The 17,046-nt window shown below is 37.2% G+C and overlaps 1 protein-coding gene across 2 annotated transcripts in view; it reads left to right on the top strand.

Moving 5' to 3' along the window:
- Positions 1-17,046, top strand: part of MTMR10 (myotubularin related protein 10) — a 40,959-nt gene that overhangs the window by 17,173 nt on the left and 6,740 nt on the right. For both annotated transcript variants that reach the window (XR_003987935.1, XM_030456690.1), the window contains exons 4-13: positions 89-161; positions 2,393-2,535; positions 10,557-10,647; positions 13,071-13,251; positions 13,659-13,746; positions 13,921-14,009; positions 15,022-15,152; positions 15,275-15,344; positions 15,545-15,615; positions 16,507-16,676. Coding sequence is in view for 1 of the 2 variants with exons in the window: in XM_030456690.1 (XP_030312550.1) it covers positions 89-161; positions 2,393-2,535; positions 10,557-10,647; positions 13,071-13,251; positions 13,659-13,746; positions 13,921-14,009; positions 15,022-15,152; positions 15,275-15,344; positions 15,545-15,615; positions 16,507-16,676 (1,107 nt within the window). In the remaining variant the exon portion in view is untranslated. The remainder of the gene's footprint in view (positions 1-88; positions 162-2,392; positions 2,536-10,556; positions 10,648-13,070; positions 13,252-13,658; positions 13,747-13,920; positions 14,010-15,021; positions 15,153-15,274; positions 15,345-15,544; positions 15,616-16,506; positions 16,677-17,046) is intronic.

Below are 17,046 nucleotides of genomic sequence, written 5' to 3'. Positions count from 1 at the left end.
TTTTATCATAGTTTCTTCAAAGTTGTCCTGTATATCTGGTTGTGACCTGCAGAACTGCAATTAATTGCTATGAGTTCATGTGTTTCAGAAATTCCATTATAAAAACCTCCTCCTTGGTGAACATGATGTCCCGTTAACATGCATCGAGCAGATTGTCACAGGTATGACAGAAGTAGTGATGCTGACAGGCTTTAATGCAGGTCAAAACACTGAAGTGCTTGTGAGGCTGTGCAGATATGTCATTAATCTTTCAAGGTTTGAAGAATTCAGTTTATTTAAAATTAGGATAAAAGCCTTAAAAGTTGAATAAAACTTGGTGCCATGTATGAGACTTATTCAGCTGGGTTTTTATATTAGTTTTGAATATAACTGTAATACTGAATCAACAGGTGTTCTGGCATAAGTACCTGTCATACAAGAACAAAATTTTTACAAATGTTTCATATTCAAGCATCTGAATCTCTTCCATTTAAATATACTGGATTGACAAAAGCACATAATTATGCAGTTTACACATACCTGGAATAACCAACAACATAAATGCTTGAGTTTTCAATCTTGTCTCATTCTTAGCAAGTTAGTAGTTATTGGTCCTCCAAAAAATATACAAATTAAAATAGACATCTTAATCTGAAGAAATAACGTACAAAATATTTATTTTGAAGAATGTTTTTTTGATTTGGTGGATACTTTCGGCTTACCTGTAAAGTATTTTTTCATCTTGTAATTGAAGAATTTCATCTAACATAACTTTTTAAATCTTGATTATGACATGGGTGGTTGAATACTTAATCTAAATTGCCTACAGGCAAAAAAAAAATCCGTACTTAAAATTTTTCAGTGCCCAAAGTTATCAGTAATCTGTTTCTACTCGCTGTGAAATGGGAAGTATCTGAGAACTTTATGAAGAAATGCTTTTTTTTTTAAAAATTAAGAGATGGTTTCGACCTGTTATTTGGTATTGCACTGGCCCACATTTGTTGGCCCTTTAAAAAAATAACCCAGTAGAACTGACAAAACAGTAGCACTATTGCATATCTGTTAAGGACAGTTTCCTATGGAGAGATGCATATGAATGGGAGGTTGCAATCTGTTTACTTAACATCTTGTACAAACTGCCACATAATAAATTTGGCTAAATAGGGGAGGAAAGCCAGCCAGACTTGAACAATTGTTCTACAGATAGCTGACTACAGACAGCTTTTATTTTGAAACCTGAGGGCAGACAGAGCCTAGATTATGCCTTCGCACAAGTTTCCCTAACTGTCAAATAGTATGAATGTTTGCAGTTTGAGTTGAGGAATGGTAGAGATGCTCAAGGAACTGTAGTGAAATGAGGCAACCAGGTGCCAGGTAGTGGGCATAAGCTTGTGTTAAGCCCACCTGTGCCTAATTTGGGTGGGCCCCCACTGCGCATGAGCAGGATTAGGGGGCCAATAAAAGGGCAGTTGCCCACTACCTGGTAATTAGTGGCACCTGGTTGCCTTATTTCACTACAAGGAACCTTTTCTGTTCAGCTTTTGCATCAAGGTTGGAAGCTTTTTAGAGGGAGAAGGCAGTATTTTCTGCCACATCAGGGATAATTGTTCAATCCTGCATATGCAGGGTTAGCTGAATGGTAGTGAAGCATAAGCTTTTGCTACCATGAAAGGGTGATTTTCACCCTTGCTGCAGAAGCAGTTGCTTGATGGCTGTAGTTATACTGAATGTGAATAGCTGGGGGTGTCCTAAACCACTCTGAAGTACTTAAGTTTAACCCAGAAGATACTTGCAACCAGGCAGCTATGGCAGTTAATCACTCAACAGCTGCATCCCTCAGTTTTCCCAGTTACACAAATGAAATCTCTGTGACTCCTGTGATGCTTGCTTTGTACAACTTTCTCTGTTTGAAAAGGGTGTACATCAGCCAGGAGTCAGCCTGTGTCTGCAGGTATAGACCAGCTGGTAATTTACTAACATTCTTGACATTGATGTAAAAATGAGTTGATCTTAGTCTTAACTCCCAACAATTTTTTCCTATATCCATGTTTAAAAAAAAAAATGTTAAAAATAATCACATATGCCAGCTACTGTATACCAGAAGGGCATTGCAGCATATGCAATGAATTGTTTGGGAGCAGAATTGCTCCTGAGAATACTGCATGGTAATTCTTTTTTTTTTTTTTTTTTTTTAATAGTTGTTGATGGACAAAAATCTGGAAATACTAATGCAGCCACTTGTTTGAAAGGAGATTAATAACAGGAGGAGCTTTAGATTTTCTCCCATCAATCAGACAGTTGAAATACACTATTAAATGAAAATCTGCTGGTAGCAGCATTACTGAATGTGTTAGAGCCACTTGTGTTTCATGCTTACAAAACACAGTCCAGTAACTTTGTCTTTTTGTTGCAGTGAATGACACCAAGAGGAAACAGAAAGTCCTTGGTCCCAACCAAAAACTGAAATTTAATCCAACTGAATTAATAATTTATTGCAAAGACTTCCGTATTGTCCGATTTCGTTTTGATGAAGCAGGTCCTGAAAGTGCAAAAAAGGTATTGGTATCTTCTTATGTAGTCATTACATGTAGTGTTGTATTAATTGTCCTGAGAAGAACAGTTGTGTTTTGATAAAGAACTAGAGGCAGAGAATTGCAAATGAATCAGTGTCTTACAGGAGAATACCTGGATTTTGAGTCAAACTTATTAGGTAAAAAATTTAACAAGCTTTATTAACTATTTCTTTTCCTGTAAGATAAGTATGTATTCCTTGTCATACCTGCTGTGCTTATAAATATTACCAATTTATTAAACAAATGTTTTTAAAGACTGCAGCTGGGCTACTGCATTGCAGCTGTACAAAAGATGTTTGTATTTTTATGGAAAATGTTTGTAACTTTGATACATTTTCTGAAAGTCATAAGCTTAATTTACCTGTAGGTAAAGTATACTGTCTTATATTTACACTTTTACTTGCTTCATGCAGCAGATTCTCTAGTGAACTGTTGCAGTGACCAGTTGGTCTAACCTGCATAAAACTTCTTTCTCTACAATTTCTTTGAAAAGACTTGCACACCTCAACAAGAGGAATTACTTCCGTCCTTACATTCCTCGAAATTTCATTCCTTCCCCAGTTTTAACAGTTGTGACTGTAAGTTACAAAAACGTCACACAGTGTTAATTAACCTGGTGAGGTCTAGATAAGTTTCTGCTGAGCAGAGATGGTTAATCCATGTACCATAAGCTCCCCGGGTTCCTTGTTCTGGATCAGTGCCACAGGTTATTTCAGCTCCTCCCACCTCCGTGGCACCGCTTCATGGCCAGGCGTGGCACAGCAATGGTTTCATAAGGAATGACCCAGTTTCCTCACAGAGCTTAAAGAATTTGCCTTCTCAGTAGGATAAAGTTTGAGCTTAACCCTGCAAGTCCTAAGAACCATCTGTCCAAACAGAAGTCTGCTTGCAGTTATTGATAGAGCAACTGATGAACCAGTTGATCACTTCTTCACCTCTTACACTCTCTTAGGGTCTGTGGGCAGGAGCACAGCAATGGACCAGGCTTTTTTTTTTCTTGATACTTTTCTAGGCTCCTCCCTGCCTGCTGTCTTTGCTGTTTGTAACCTTTCATGTTTGGTAATCTTTTCAGCAGTGAGTCCCCTTTCCTCAGCTATTATGAAATCTCCCTGGAGTGGCAACTGTTCCTGGTTGGCTGTCACAGCCAAGAGGAGTGATTAGCCTGGAGGAGGGAGGAAGAAAGCATAAGCTCAGCATCTCATTAACACCTTTTGTGCTGCATTTACTTAAGCAAGAACAAAAAGTGAAACCTTTTTATGAAGGAAGTTACTTGATACATTTATAATTACATGGTCTGACATGATATTTTTTTGCTTGGAGAAATGGCTAGTTCTAGAGCTCCAGAAGAATCTGAATCTGTGCATTTATGAAGACTGTTCTGGTGATAACTGGAAGCTGATATTTTCAAATACCAGAATGTGCTCACTAGAGGAATAGGAAAACATTTGCAGAAATCGTGGTACTGATTTGTGTTGCTTCTGTTGCAATTTTTATGCATCAAGTCGGTTACTGCAACTTCAATCACAAAAGCACACTGTTACCTAAGGGAGATAAGATTCTGTTAAACTCATGTTCCCATAATAGCAGTATTTTGTTAGCATCAGGTCTCTAGGTCATGTTTCTTCTGTCACCATTTTGCTTACATTATTTTGGGATGCTGGTTAACACCACTAGAATGGTCTTAGATGGGATATTGTGTGGAGTTATTTTGTTGTTTCTGGCATTTAAGTGGCCTGCTAGCACCACACTCTTGAAAGATCTTCATCTGGTTTCTGTTCCTACCCTTCAAGTAGTATAAACTACCAAGGTTTTCCTGATGTTTAAAAACAAAGGAAGGTGGTCAGGTCTCCTTATAGTTCTGATAGGCCTCTGTAAATACAGATTTACAGCCAGCTATTTATGCATGAAAACATTGGTAGCTGTCTGCCTGGAAATTATTGTGTGGCAGTAGCATCTGTAACATTTGTAATGAGGACGAAGATTTAGGTATAAATGAGTTCTGATGAGAGGGAATTACTGTTCTTTGTCTGAGTGTGCTAGCCTGTCCCAGTGTTCTGACTGGGAGCATGTTGTAATAGGGAACTAATCATGGAGTCAGAGGCAGTGTGTGGAAGGGTCCTGTGGAGATTACCTTTTCCACCTTCCTCTTCAGAGGTGCCAGGATGAGATCCAGTTAGCTGTGGTTCTGTCCAGGTATGTCTTGAAAACCACCAAGGATGAAGAACCTTCTCCCTCTGAGGATAACCTGTTCCAGTTCTGCATGTTTTTCTTCATGTCTAGTGTGAATGTTCCAAGATGAGTTTCTGGCTGCTGCTCATTATGTCACTGGCAAGACTGAGTCTGTAATTACCTTCCTGGTAGTGGTTTCCTGCAGTCTCATTATTGCACAGCTAAATGAGCCCAGTTAATTCAGAAGATGAAGTTCAGGACCATAGTCATTGTGTTAGCCCACCACTGGATGTTCTCTTGCTTCTCTTTCTCTTTATGTCCTCTTTATGTCCTCTTTATGTCCTCTTTATGTCCTCTTTATGTCCTCTTTATGTCCTCTTTATGTCCTCTTTATGTCCTCTTTTTGAGGAAAATCAAAATAATTTTCAGGTTTTTGGGTTTTTTCCTCAGAAATTTGCTCATGCTCATTTTTGAGCTAGATACAAAGACATTCTTAGTAGTAAATGAACTGGATAAATTTTGTGTATTACAAAGTTTTTCTAGGATGCTTAGTGTTGATAAACTGCAGAACTCAGAATGTGTTGGAATTGGTGAACTGTGCAAGCTATAATCACATCTGAAGTTTTTATGAATGAAGTTTTTCAAGTCCTTTTTCAAGTTTTAAAAAACAGCAAAAGGAAAGGTTGCAGTTAACATTACAATCTCTGCAAGAGAGATTCATGTTAGTCTTTCTATATCATAAAGAGCTACATTTTGCTTGAGTAAATTTTGCATAAATACTGTCAGCTATACAAATCGGAGCAGAGATTTTTAAACAGTTTTATCCTGATAATACAGAGGAGTATCATCCTATGAATAAAGTACTGGTAGATCAAAATGAAATCTTCCTACTAAAATACATACTTCAAATATGGGAGTATAAATGTCTCTACCTTGTAGCCAGATGCTAGCAAGTATTTGGTTCAGAGCAATAAATTCAGAAATAGAAGAAATACACTGGACAGTTACTATTTAAAAACAAGCTTTAAGTATATGGAATAGTTACAAGCAGAAAAGGTACTAGATTTATGCAGTTTAGTAAGTTTTTTCATACATGGTTCCCTGCAAGTAATATAAGTACTCAGCAGAATTCAGTTCCATAAATTGGTGTTGGTGAGGGACACATAATCGGTTTCTAGGGAAGTGCCTGTTTTTGCTGAACAGGGCAGAAGGGAGAGTAACCCTTAGTGATGTACTAGAGCTGCAGATTTAGAAAAAAAGGATCCAAGTTTGAAAGTAGTCAGGCTTCAGATCTAATTACATACAGACATGATGCATGGGTCATATTGGTAGAACTTTCATAGGTGTGTCTGCCATTAAGCAGAAAAACAGTGGAAGAACACACTGAATTTTGAGGTGAATTAGGGTTTTTTTGGGGTGAATTATTGCAAAGAAGCTTAAAAATTAGTTCTACTAGAAAAATACCTTCAACATTAGTTGCAGCCAAAACATGCTAATAAAATAGTTTCAGCATTAATCCACCAAGTAAATATTTTTTTCTTCATTTTTATTAATAGATATTTTGGAGCTAAGGAATAATAGAGGGAATGGAAACTTGCAGTCATCAGTGTTTAGCAGATTAAATCTGTTTTGTCTCTAAAATAAAGCTATGGAGTCTCCAAAGGAAGGAAAGCCAGATGGGTGTGGGAGGAAGTGGAGGATGGGGAAGCAAGGGTAAGCAAGTTGGGGAAGTCTTGAGTTAGGCAGCGTGAAAGAAGCAACATTTCACAGTCCTTAAAGGAGATTTTTTGTTCCAAAAATAACAAACAGTCAAACTGAAAACTTGCTAATTTCTGGCCAGTGCAATGCTTGACATTGGACTAAGAAATGAAAAAGTATTAAAAGGTGAGGCTTTAGGTCTTATGACAGCTTGATGATGCATCGTGTGTTGCCTCACCATGCATGTGAATCTTGGCAGTGCACCAGAGTGGCACACACCCTAGAATCAGGTCTCCTAAATATATCTCCATTTTCTCAGTCCCTTTCTCTTGTGGAACTCTCAGCTCTTTGCCTTCAGGAAGCCTATTTAAATCAGTATGCAAGCAGTTTCAAAAAAACATGCTTAATCCAAACAAAAGAGAAATAATTTAATTCAAATCTTGTTTTGTGTAATCAAAACTGGCCTTCTCACACGTCATAACACTTGGGATGGAGCAGAGCACTTTTTTCCTAATTGTTATGAAGAGTAATATGAACCAGTTTTGGACAAATGACACTGACCCTTTTTAGTGTCTTTTAATCTCCCTCTCCCCAGCTTCTGTACCACCTTGTTCTAATGGTTTAAACCAATCAAAGTTGGTAATTCCTCAAGACACTGGAAATGCATGAGAAGATATTATAATCTTTATGGTCTTCGGAATGGGATTGGAGGGGGTGATGAAAACTTCTCATAAATAAACCTAAATTATTTTTACAAATACCGGTGTAATTTAATACTTCTCTTGAGGCTTTGGAAACCTGAAACTTCAAACACATTCTTGTGCAGACAAGGATTCTCATATGTAGAGAGTTATTTCTGAATCTGAAATCCTTGTGCTGTTTCCTCTTGTGTAGTTTACTTGTACTTTAACCAAAATAAGTATTGTGTATAGCTGGTACTGGAATTTTTCTAGAAGGAAAAAAAAAAACGATTAGACAACTCATAGCAGCCTGGAGAAAGTTCAGCAATGGTTAGGGCTGAAAGCCTTGTTACCTGAAAGCTTATTTTCCCAAGGAGACTTCCTGCCTAGGAAGATGAACAAAGTCTGTGCATGGCACTTGATCTGGCTGCATGACTTTCTGCTATGTATGTCCACTCTAAATATGGATTCTAGTAGCAAGGGAAAACAGCATCATTCCACTGAGTTCTTAAGACAGGTTGCCTGGCTCAGGGAAGGGGATGAAATGCAAGGCTATGCTAACTTAAGTATGATTGTTCTAAACTGGCTTTTCCAAGAGCATAAACACTGTTTTGAAGCTCTTGTCCTTGGTAAAATTCCTGTTGAGGAAGAGGAGGAGAGCTTGACATGAAAGTATCATGTAATTTTCTCAGATAGGGGTTCAACAGGGAGCACCAACATAGGGAAATGGCCTTTGTACTCTGAAATAATTGCAGTCATTGTACAGCCATAAATGAACTTTCCAACAAGCAGCTTAATCTCTTGTTATTTGATTGAGCCTAAATATCTTCAGCTTCACACAATTGGAAATTGGCAAGAATACCAAACATTTTTCAGTTTGATATGAAAACATTTCCTGTAAAATGTGTTTGTCTTCCAGTTTAAGAGCTTTCTACTTACAGTGGTAATCTGCTGAGATCTGGAATGTGTTTGTGTTTTGAAACTTTCTGACAGTAAAACTATTATATATTTAGTGAGGAATAAACTGAAAATCTGCATGACTTCAACACTTGTGTACGTATGAGTGGAATTTGTCTAAAATGTAAAAATTAAGACAATAGGAGGATAAACATACTAAATAACAGAATCAGAGGCCCTGTTACCTATATTGTAATCTACAGGTTGACTGTTTCACCTGTGCAGTACCTGGTATTGAGACTTGGGGCTATACTGTGGAACACCTGTGAGTATTTTTCAGCTGCCAGCTTCCCAAGCACAGCTCTGGGAACCAGATCTGAATGCTGACCATGTCCCCCTTGCAGTTTTACACCACTTAACATAGTGCTTGAATACTCTTCCTCAAATATGGCAAGTAAATTACAGAACTTTCATCTGCTGCTTTTAAAAATAGGTTTTACTGTATTTCTATTATGTTACTTGACAGCACAATGGAATTTTTAATGTCTAGCAGTTCATCCTCAAGCCTTGAGAGCAGATCAGCATAGAAAAAGGCTTTAATCCTTCATTCCCATAAATGAAGATGAGTAGCAGCTCTTTGAATGTCAGTTACTGTAGTGTAAAGTTACATGGAAAAAAATTATGTACATACACAGATTTCTATCTTCTGTCATTGTGAATGATAGGCAAAGGTAGTCTGTTTGAAGAGGCCAAGTATTATGGAATAGCTGTTGTCTTCAGCTTTGATTTGTACACTGAAATCACAGGATATACTTAGCTTCCAGGTACTTTATGGTAATTATTAAAATTTTTACCAAATCCTGGAAATGAGATTATAAATGCCCATTTGAAATATCATACTAGAATATTCCTAGTGACACTTTGTGGTTCTGGGGGGGGTCTTCCCCTATTCCTGCCCTGAAATGTCCTGTCCTCTATCTTTTTTTGTAGTTTCATTGTAGAACTGAAAATGGGAGGAGAAAAGTTAAAGAAAGTGTTGTTCCAAGACTGAATTTCCCATTTGTTGGGAAATGTTTGTGACAAACCATTTTCTTCTCGAGTTAGTTGACAGTCATTACTAGTTTTATGAATAGTGAAGAATGTCTCCATCCAAAGCAGAGGGAAAATAAAACATGGTGAACACAATTTAATGCCATATGTGTTGTATACAAACTGCAGAAGTTTCTCCATACAGAACTTAGCATAAGGGTGCTTTCAATTGTTTTTCCTATGGCACAGGGCTGTGGGTGGCTCAACTGTGTGTCACACAGATCATTCAGTTATGTTTATGACAGTAAGATAACTGTCCTTCACTAACAGAAAACAATTTAGTTTTAAAAAATAATAATGAAAACTGCTAAGCAGTGAATAATTTGTGTCAGCACACTGCCAAATTCCAAAAGTCTTAGGGTTGAAGGGAAGGAAGAAAATTTTAGATGGTAATAATGTGAATTTATACTGTCTTTGTCCCTAATTAAAAACTTTGTCACATGGAATTTCTCACGCTGTGAGTTAGTTACTTCCAAGTAACTTGGGTGGAAATCTGTTCTTCATTACTAGAAAATTTACTTTTCATTTATGTTCAGCAAAGCCCTTCATAATTTTGGAATACAACTTAATGAGATGCAGAATTGACACAGGTCATGTAAGTTTTCAAAGGGCACTTCTATGTTTTGCCTTCCAAGAGCAGAAGTTTTTAAAAGTTGAGTTTTGGGTAATACTGATGCCTGTATGGGGAAAAGAAAATAAAAATTTAATTAGATCCAAACTTTTTTGTTAAATTTGATACTTTAGGGAAGAGCCAACTGGGCTGTTGTAAGGGGAAATCACACTTCAAAGATCTCTTGGCCCAGCTGACAACTTATGTACAAAGGTCTGTCAAATGTTGTTCAGTATTGTACCAGATTTTAGTTCAGGAAGTGCCTGAACTGTGAACTGTTGAAAAATGGCCTGGTATAATTTCACTATATGTTTTTTCTATTTTACCTCTTCCCCAGTCATTGATTCACAAACAGAGTGCTAGGTTGGACCATGTAAACTGGTATTGCCAGTTTGGTATTGCCATTTGTAGCTTCTTACACTATGCTAATAAGTGCTCTTTATTTTTTAAAAAACAAACCTATATCAAAAGCCCCATTATAAATGAGATGTTGCTGTTCTGTGCTCACCACCTGTGCAGTGTGCTCTTTCTCTGTTCTCATAATGTCTATACTGCAAGTAGGCAGGCACAGTGGTGCCTTTCTTGTCACTGTTGATTGAGAATCACTTGCCATTGCAGTGATTTTTCTTTCAAAAATTAGTTAGCCCTTATCAGTTAATTAGTCTGGACTAATGGTCCCATACCTACTATCATTACAATAATGGTCTCTCAGCAAATATGTTTAAGTATTCACTTCTCTCAAGATACAGAAATAAAACATCAGAAGACTAATTATTATGTTTTGCTCTTTGTATTTCATGCTGTCTTAATGAAGGCTAATACAGTCTATGCTTATAACAATAATAAATGTTTCTTTCCTAGGTGTGCCTTGCAATAGCTCATTATTCTCAGCCAACAGATCTGCAGCTTCTCTTTGCATTTGAATATGTTGGGGAAATGTATCATAATCCAGGTAAGTGTGGAAGTATTTTGATTGTTTCTTTTTCCTAGTTCATACTAGGTACTTTTAGTAAGATGTATGTCTAGAAGCAGTGGCAAAAAGCATTTGAGGCTTTCTCCAGGGGTAATAAAATTGGCTCGTCCTGCACCCAGCCTCTTACTTGGGGTTGTAAGTCATTCATTGCGATAGGCATTAATGAGCAAAATCAGAAGAAATGTCTTTCCTGTCTGAAATGACACAAAACTCCCTATGCAGCATGAATACTCTTATTTCCTGATTCACGCTTCCATCCTCCTATTGTATGTCTATATTGGTACACTAGGTACCTAGCTAATCTCCCATCAGGCAGGCTTGTTCACCTGCCCTTCTTTTGGGAATAAGTTTCTCTTCTGGTGGTATTGCAGGAGGATTTGTGCAACTTGGGACTCCATACCTTCTTTCCTAGAGGCATACTAGGCAGTTCTTACTACTCAAAACCTCCACCACCCCTGCTGAGTTGGAGCACACCCTCTCTGCTCAAGGCCAATCTCCAACTGAACCTTGTCAGTTAGGTAAGCCTGAAAAAGATGCCTTTGGAACTTCATTTCTAGTGTAACGCTGTGCGGTCACTGCTTAGTGTTCCCCAGCCAATACACAGCTGAAAACTCTCACTTCTAGCCTTAACAAGCCTCCATATGGAGAAAGTGCCACTGATGCAGTTCTGTGGTACTGAAACATTTACTCAGCAGCTGGCATTAGAAACCACTGACCTGCCTATTAACAAAATTTTAATGTTGTGGCATTATGAGCACAGGCCCTCAAATTTGCACAAAAATGCATGCTTTTCATGCAGGTGCTTACATGACTACCCTGCAAATGCACAAGAAGTAGTGTGCATCTGATCACATTGCACACAGAATTACACATACACATTCTTATCTGATGATAAAACAGGTGTTTTTTAAGGCTCACGTACTGTAGCATTACTAGGAAGGAATCCATTTTGCAAATAAAGTTACAGTAAGATGTTAAAATAGAGAGTGAGGAAAATGTTAGTATGTCACAAAGTTGCCTTTACTCTGTTCCTTAAAATGTAATTTGCGGTATGAAAAATACCTAGTGGAAGAATTACTTAAGGTGGGTAAAAAAATGTTCCTTGGGAGCACCAGACTGGAACGGCAAAACATGGCTGTTCTGCTATGGTGAAGCTGGTGGAGAAGAGAGTTTGAAATACCTTTGGGTTTGGTTGTGGAGTTTTCTTGTTGTAATCCCTGGTGTTTGTAGCTTAGGTCTCTGGCTTTGTCCTTACAGTTCCAGCACTGGGTTCTGTGACTTTCTTTGCCACTGAAGTAAACGCTGTCTTTGTGTTTCTTGAGGAACATAAAGAGCCTGCATTGTTCTGGTGTACACGTAAATAATTTTTTCCACGGCTATAATTAATAAGCATATTAATTACCTGCTAATGAAAGGTAAAAATGTAAAATGTTTTGCACTTATCAGATTGCTCTGTATGCTGTCTTTGAACAACTAAATTTCTCTGTATACTGTCTTTGAACCACTACTTCATTCTCATTTTGGTCAAGTTTTCTTCAGAACAAGAAGTCTGAGTACTAGTGCAAGAATTAAGTTGATAGACATAGAAAGTAGAATCTACACAATGACTGAGGTGACAGTGAAGCCATAGTGCTGTGTTCTGCTATTTGGGCAGACACATAGGTTTTTACAGACTTAAGTTAAAGCTTGGAACTTTCATGGGGAGGTGGCAATGTTGACTTGAAAGTGCAAATTGACTTTCAAGTGTCAAGAAGCAACATGTAGTCTTCTTTGTTGTAGCTGATAGCTTCCTTGGCACCCAAGGAGCAACCAGCAAAGGAGATCCTTCTGTATTAGTAACAGATTGTATCATTGTCTTGGTCACTAAATACAAAATGGCAGGCCATTTTTTTGGTCCATATAAACGAATATTTATAAAAATACGCATATTTTAATCTGGCCTTCCAATTTTTTTTTTTTTTTTTTTTTTTTTTTTTTTTTTTTTTGCTATTAATACAGCAGTCATTTGTAGCTGCTGAAATTACAAAATTTTAATTTTGCCTTCCTAATAAGGTACCTAAATAGAGGGGTCATGTTTTTAAAACATGTATAACTTTGGCATGTTGAAGAGATAAATCCTCTGACTGAGGATAACATAGACTCCTGAGTGTTAATATGTCAAGCTTTCTATCAAGCAGCACAATGCACCAGTTTTGCTTCTATGCTGAAACTGCAAATTAAACTAATAAATAAATAAAAATTATCTTCATGTGCCTCCAAGCTGTCATTCAATCACTAATCTGGTGTGATACAAAAATTGGTAATGTTACTTCTGAGTCCAGTGGCTCATTCTTGTAATTAGGAAGAGTTTGGGGGTTTTTATCTTCTTTCTAAATGTACATTGATGAATTTTCTTTTCCTAGCAAAGAAGGTGAATGGAATAGACCCAGGAGGTGGTGGCAGCAGCAGCGGCATCGGCAGTGCCAGTGGTCAGCAGACACCTTTGTTTGAAACTTACTCGGATTGGGATAGAGAAATCAAAAGGACAGGTGCATCTGAGTGGAGAGTTTGTTCAGTCAATGAAGGTTACATGATATCCACTTGGTAAGTTTCTTTCATAATGCAGCTAGAAGAAAACAAGGCGATTGTACTGTCTTTTCCTGCATCCTCTACCAGAACCTCCATCCCACCTAACTTCACATCTTAAATGTGCCACATTCTGGAGAGGCTCTCAGTTGTCCTTCAGGTGTTGCCAGTAAGGAAATGTCACATTTGGGCATCTTTTGCTTTCATGCTTTTGTACTTGCCCCACAACACGCACGTTTTCTAAACAAATCCATCATAGCTGTGTCACTGATGTGTCAGATCATGCAAACAGACAGGACAACTGGGTAGCACTGTCCTGTTAGGAGCTGGTGGACAGAGTTGGCAAGACAACATAGCAACAAGAAAGAAGCTGTTAAAAATAGGTAGAGAAAGTTAACCTTTTGTACCATATTTTCTTCCCCAAGCCTTCCGGAATATTTTGTGGTTCCATCTTCCTTAGCAGATCAAGACCTCAAGCTATACTCCTACTCCTTTATTGGGAGACGAATGCCAGTAAGTTTAATCTCAGTATTCTGTTACTGTTTGTGATAATTGTACAATATTTATCTTAAAAAAACACATGCCAATTTATGTGGTTTTGTGTGTAGCATTGAGAAGAAAATCCTATGGAATAACACTAACCACATTAATCTGTTGTTTCTTTTGTGGTTTTTTTCCCCATACTAGTTATGGTCCTGGAATCACCCCAACGGCAGTGCCCTAGTAAGAATGGCCAACATTAAAGATGTATTGCAACAAAGAAGGATTGACCAAAGGTAAATGAATAGTGACATTGTTATTTAATCAGATGTGAAGGGTAACATAAGAGGTGACTATGCATAATGGATGTGGAGATTAGTGATTGAGAAGGTACTTGCTTCCTGGGTAGTGGCAACAGCTTTTGAAACCTGTTCCCTGATTACTCTTCTGACACAAGTCACTTCAAGGTCAGCTTCAGCTTCCAATACTGAGTAATTTTTCAAATTGTAAAGGATGTGTCTTTTTTTGGTGGCTGTTTAATCAGGTGACAGAATTTAATCATAAAAGGATTGGATTTAATCTTATCTATTGATGTTACTGTAATACAACTTACGTTGTTTGTGATTTTCTTCCCTGCTTCAGCAAGACATAGTAAAAATGAGTTAATATATTTGTGGCATTGGGAAAACAAATCTATACATTGAGTGCCTTGGGGCACATGGTATTTTTGTGAAATACTTGTTGTTCACTGTTCTTGATGAAAGATGAATGCATTTAGAGCCTTGCATAAGTTGTTTACTAGTTTGGTATTTTTTGTTCTTTGATTTAATTTGTAGTTTTTTTGGGGGGGGGTTGTTTATTTGTTTTTGTTTGTTTTTGAGTAGTACAAATGCTTGCATTGTGTGTTGTTAGACTGGAGCACTCAGAATTCCTGCCTTTCTAAATTTTATGCTCAGTTTATTTAGCACAGAAAGATTTTAGCAGTAAGTCAGGAAAATTTAAAAATTAAGAGAGCTATTTGTAGGTAAACCTAAGATTTGCATTTCCCCAAGATACTGTTTTAATGATTCAGCATTTCCATTGTTTTGTTTTGTAACTAGCAGATACCAAAAATATTTGAGTCAGTTGCTTTGTGGTAGGAGCAATGTATCTCCTGCATACAAACTGGAAAACTTTTGTGGGTGTTTCATTTTAAAATAAGCCTCATGTTTTAAGTGGTGTTAATTGTTTGCAGTTAAAGACTATGGCATATTTCTTGAAAGACTGTTTTTCTCCAACAATAAAATGGAATTTCTTTTTCTTCCTTAGGATTTGTAATGCAATAACTCGAAGCCATCCCCTGAGAAGTGACGTTTACAAATCTGATCTGGACAAGAGTCTCCCCAACATCCAGGAGGTTCAGGCTGCACATATCAAACTCAAGCAGCTGTGTGTTAATGGTATGCTGGACTGTCCTTTCTTGGTTCTTATTTTCTTGAAATGCCACAAATTCTAATAGATTTGGCCAACAGGAACAGCTACTTGAAATTGTTCTACAGTGTAATTACTTTCCTTCTTGCAGAGCCTTTTGAAGAAACAGAAGAGAAGTGGCTGTCTTCTCTAGAAAATACTCGCTGGTTAGAGTATATTAGGTTTGTACTGCTCATTAAAATATGAATAATGAGATACAAAAACTTTCACCAGTGTAAATAAGCAGTGAATAAGTTGAAGGTTTCTCTATTGTAGAATATAAGTTAGGGAAATAGAGGTATCCCAAATATTTTTTCTCTTCTTCTAGGGAGTTTATCTGTTCATAATATTAATGCATGTATCACTTTCTTTTCCTGTCTAGATTATTTTTGAAGCATTCTGCAGAACTTGTCTATATGATGGAGTGTAAGCATGTTTCAGTAGTTCTACAAGGTAATATGACCATGTAGCCTGCTGTACTTCTTTGCATTAGTATCATAATCTAGATAAACGCATTGAGATAAAATAAAAGTCTTTTTATATACATCTCATTTTTTTCTAAATATTTTAGGCATTTGAGGAACTAGAAAGGAAAATAATTTTGTTACATATCTGAACATAGCATCTGAGGCATATTTCTCTTTGAGTCTTCCTGGGTTTTATTCTGATAATGGTACGATAGAATCAATACTTTAGGGTGAACTTTTGTGTTGTGTAAATCAGGGTAATACTTCCTGCACAACCAGTATCAGTTTTATTTAGAGGTCCTATATAGAAAAGTTTCACTAACAGTCTTGGCTGTTGTATAAGTGCAAACACATATTCCAGGAAAAACAAAAAACCCCACTGAATAACTTGGTCATATCAAGATCAGAAATTCTGTAATCTCTCTAATGTTTACAAGACCTTTTCATCTGGTCTAGGCCACTCTTTCCATGTAATGACCTTCTAAAAACTGCTTCAGGGTGGAAAATATGTTTAAAATTACCAGCAACATGAACACCCCGCCCTCCTTCTCAGCTCTTCTAGGTTTAAATACCAAGTGCTTGGGTGACCAATTTGTTCTTCATGAATGGGTTGTTGTGCTTGATAGAGCAGCAATCTGATTTCTATAGTATAAGTCTCAGTTGAGGGAAAAAAAATAAAGTGTTCTAGGTTGGTTTTTTGTGTTGTTTGGGTTTTTTTTGGAACTGTGAGAACAATTACAGCCACAGAAAGCATGCTTTAAAAGAAATTCAAAGGAAAATACTAGACCTAGTTGCCACTTTTTGCTCTTCAAGCTCTAAATCTGTACCTGTGCATATATACCTTACATATTTCCTGCATTCTTTGTGTTATTGACAGAGGAAGAGGGACGGGACCTGAGCTGTCTTGCTGCTTCTCTCATTCAAGTTATGCTGGATCCCTATTTTCGAACAATTGTTGGATTTCAAAGCTTAATACAGAAGGAATGGGTCATGGCAGGATATCAGTTTCTAGATAGGTGTAACCACTTGAAGAGATCAGACAAAGAGGTAACATGAATTTTTTTTTTTTATTTGCATGTGGTAACAGTATCTGGTTAATGTCATCCTGAACATCTCTTCATGCAGAAATCCTGAAGTAAAACCATTTCTTAATACTTTCAAATTCCATGAAACTATGCCAGGGAAAATGAGTCTTTGTGTGGGATAGAGGGAGATTTTCTTTATCTTCTGTAGCCTTGTGAGAATTGGTGAATCACCAGGTGCAACCAAATGTTGCTGGGTTTTTATGTTGCTTCTGTGTTACCCATGAGAAGGTCCCAGTGAAATAACAATGGGCGATAAACAAAAAAGCAGGTATTTAACAGAAGAGTGGAACTAGGAAGAAGAAAATATTTCTAAAGCTTTATCTAAATGATAG

Source organism: Calypte anna, chromosome 10 (assembly GCF_003957555.1).
Source record: "Calypte anna isolate BGI_N300 chromosome 10, bCalAnn1_v1.p, whole genome shotgun sequence".
NCBI classification, from domain to species: domain Eukaryota; kingdom Metazoa; phylum Chordata; class Aves; order Apodiformes; family Trochilidae; genus Calypte; species Calypte anna.
This window is presented reverse-complemented; position numbering and strand designations above follow the sequence as displayed.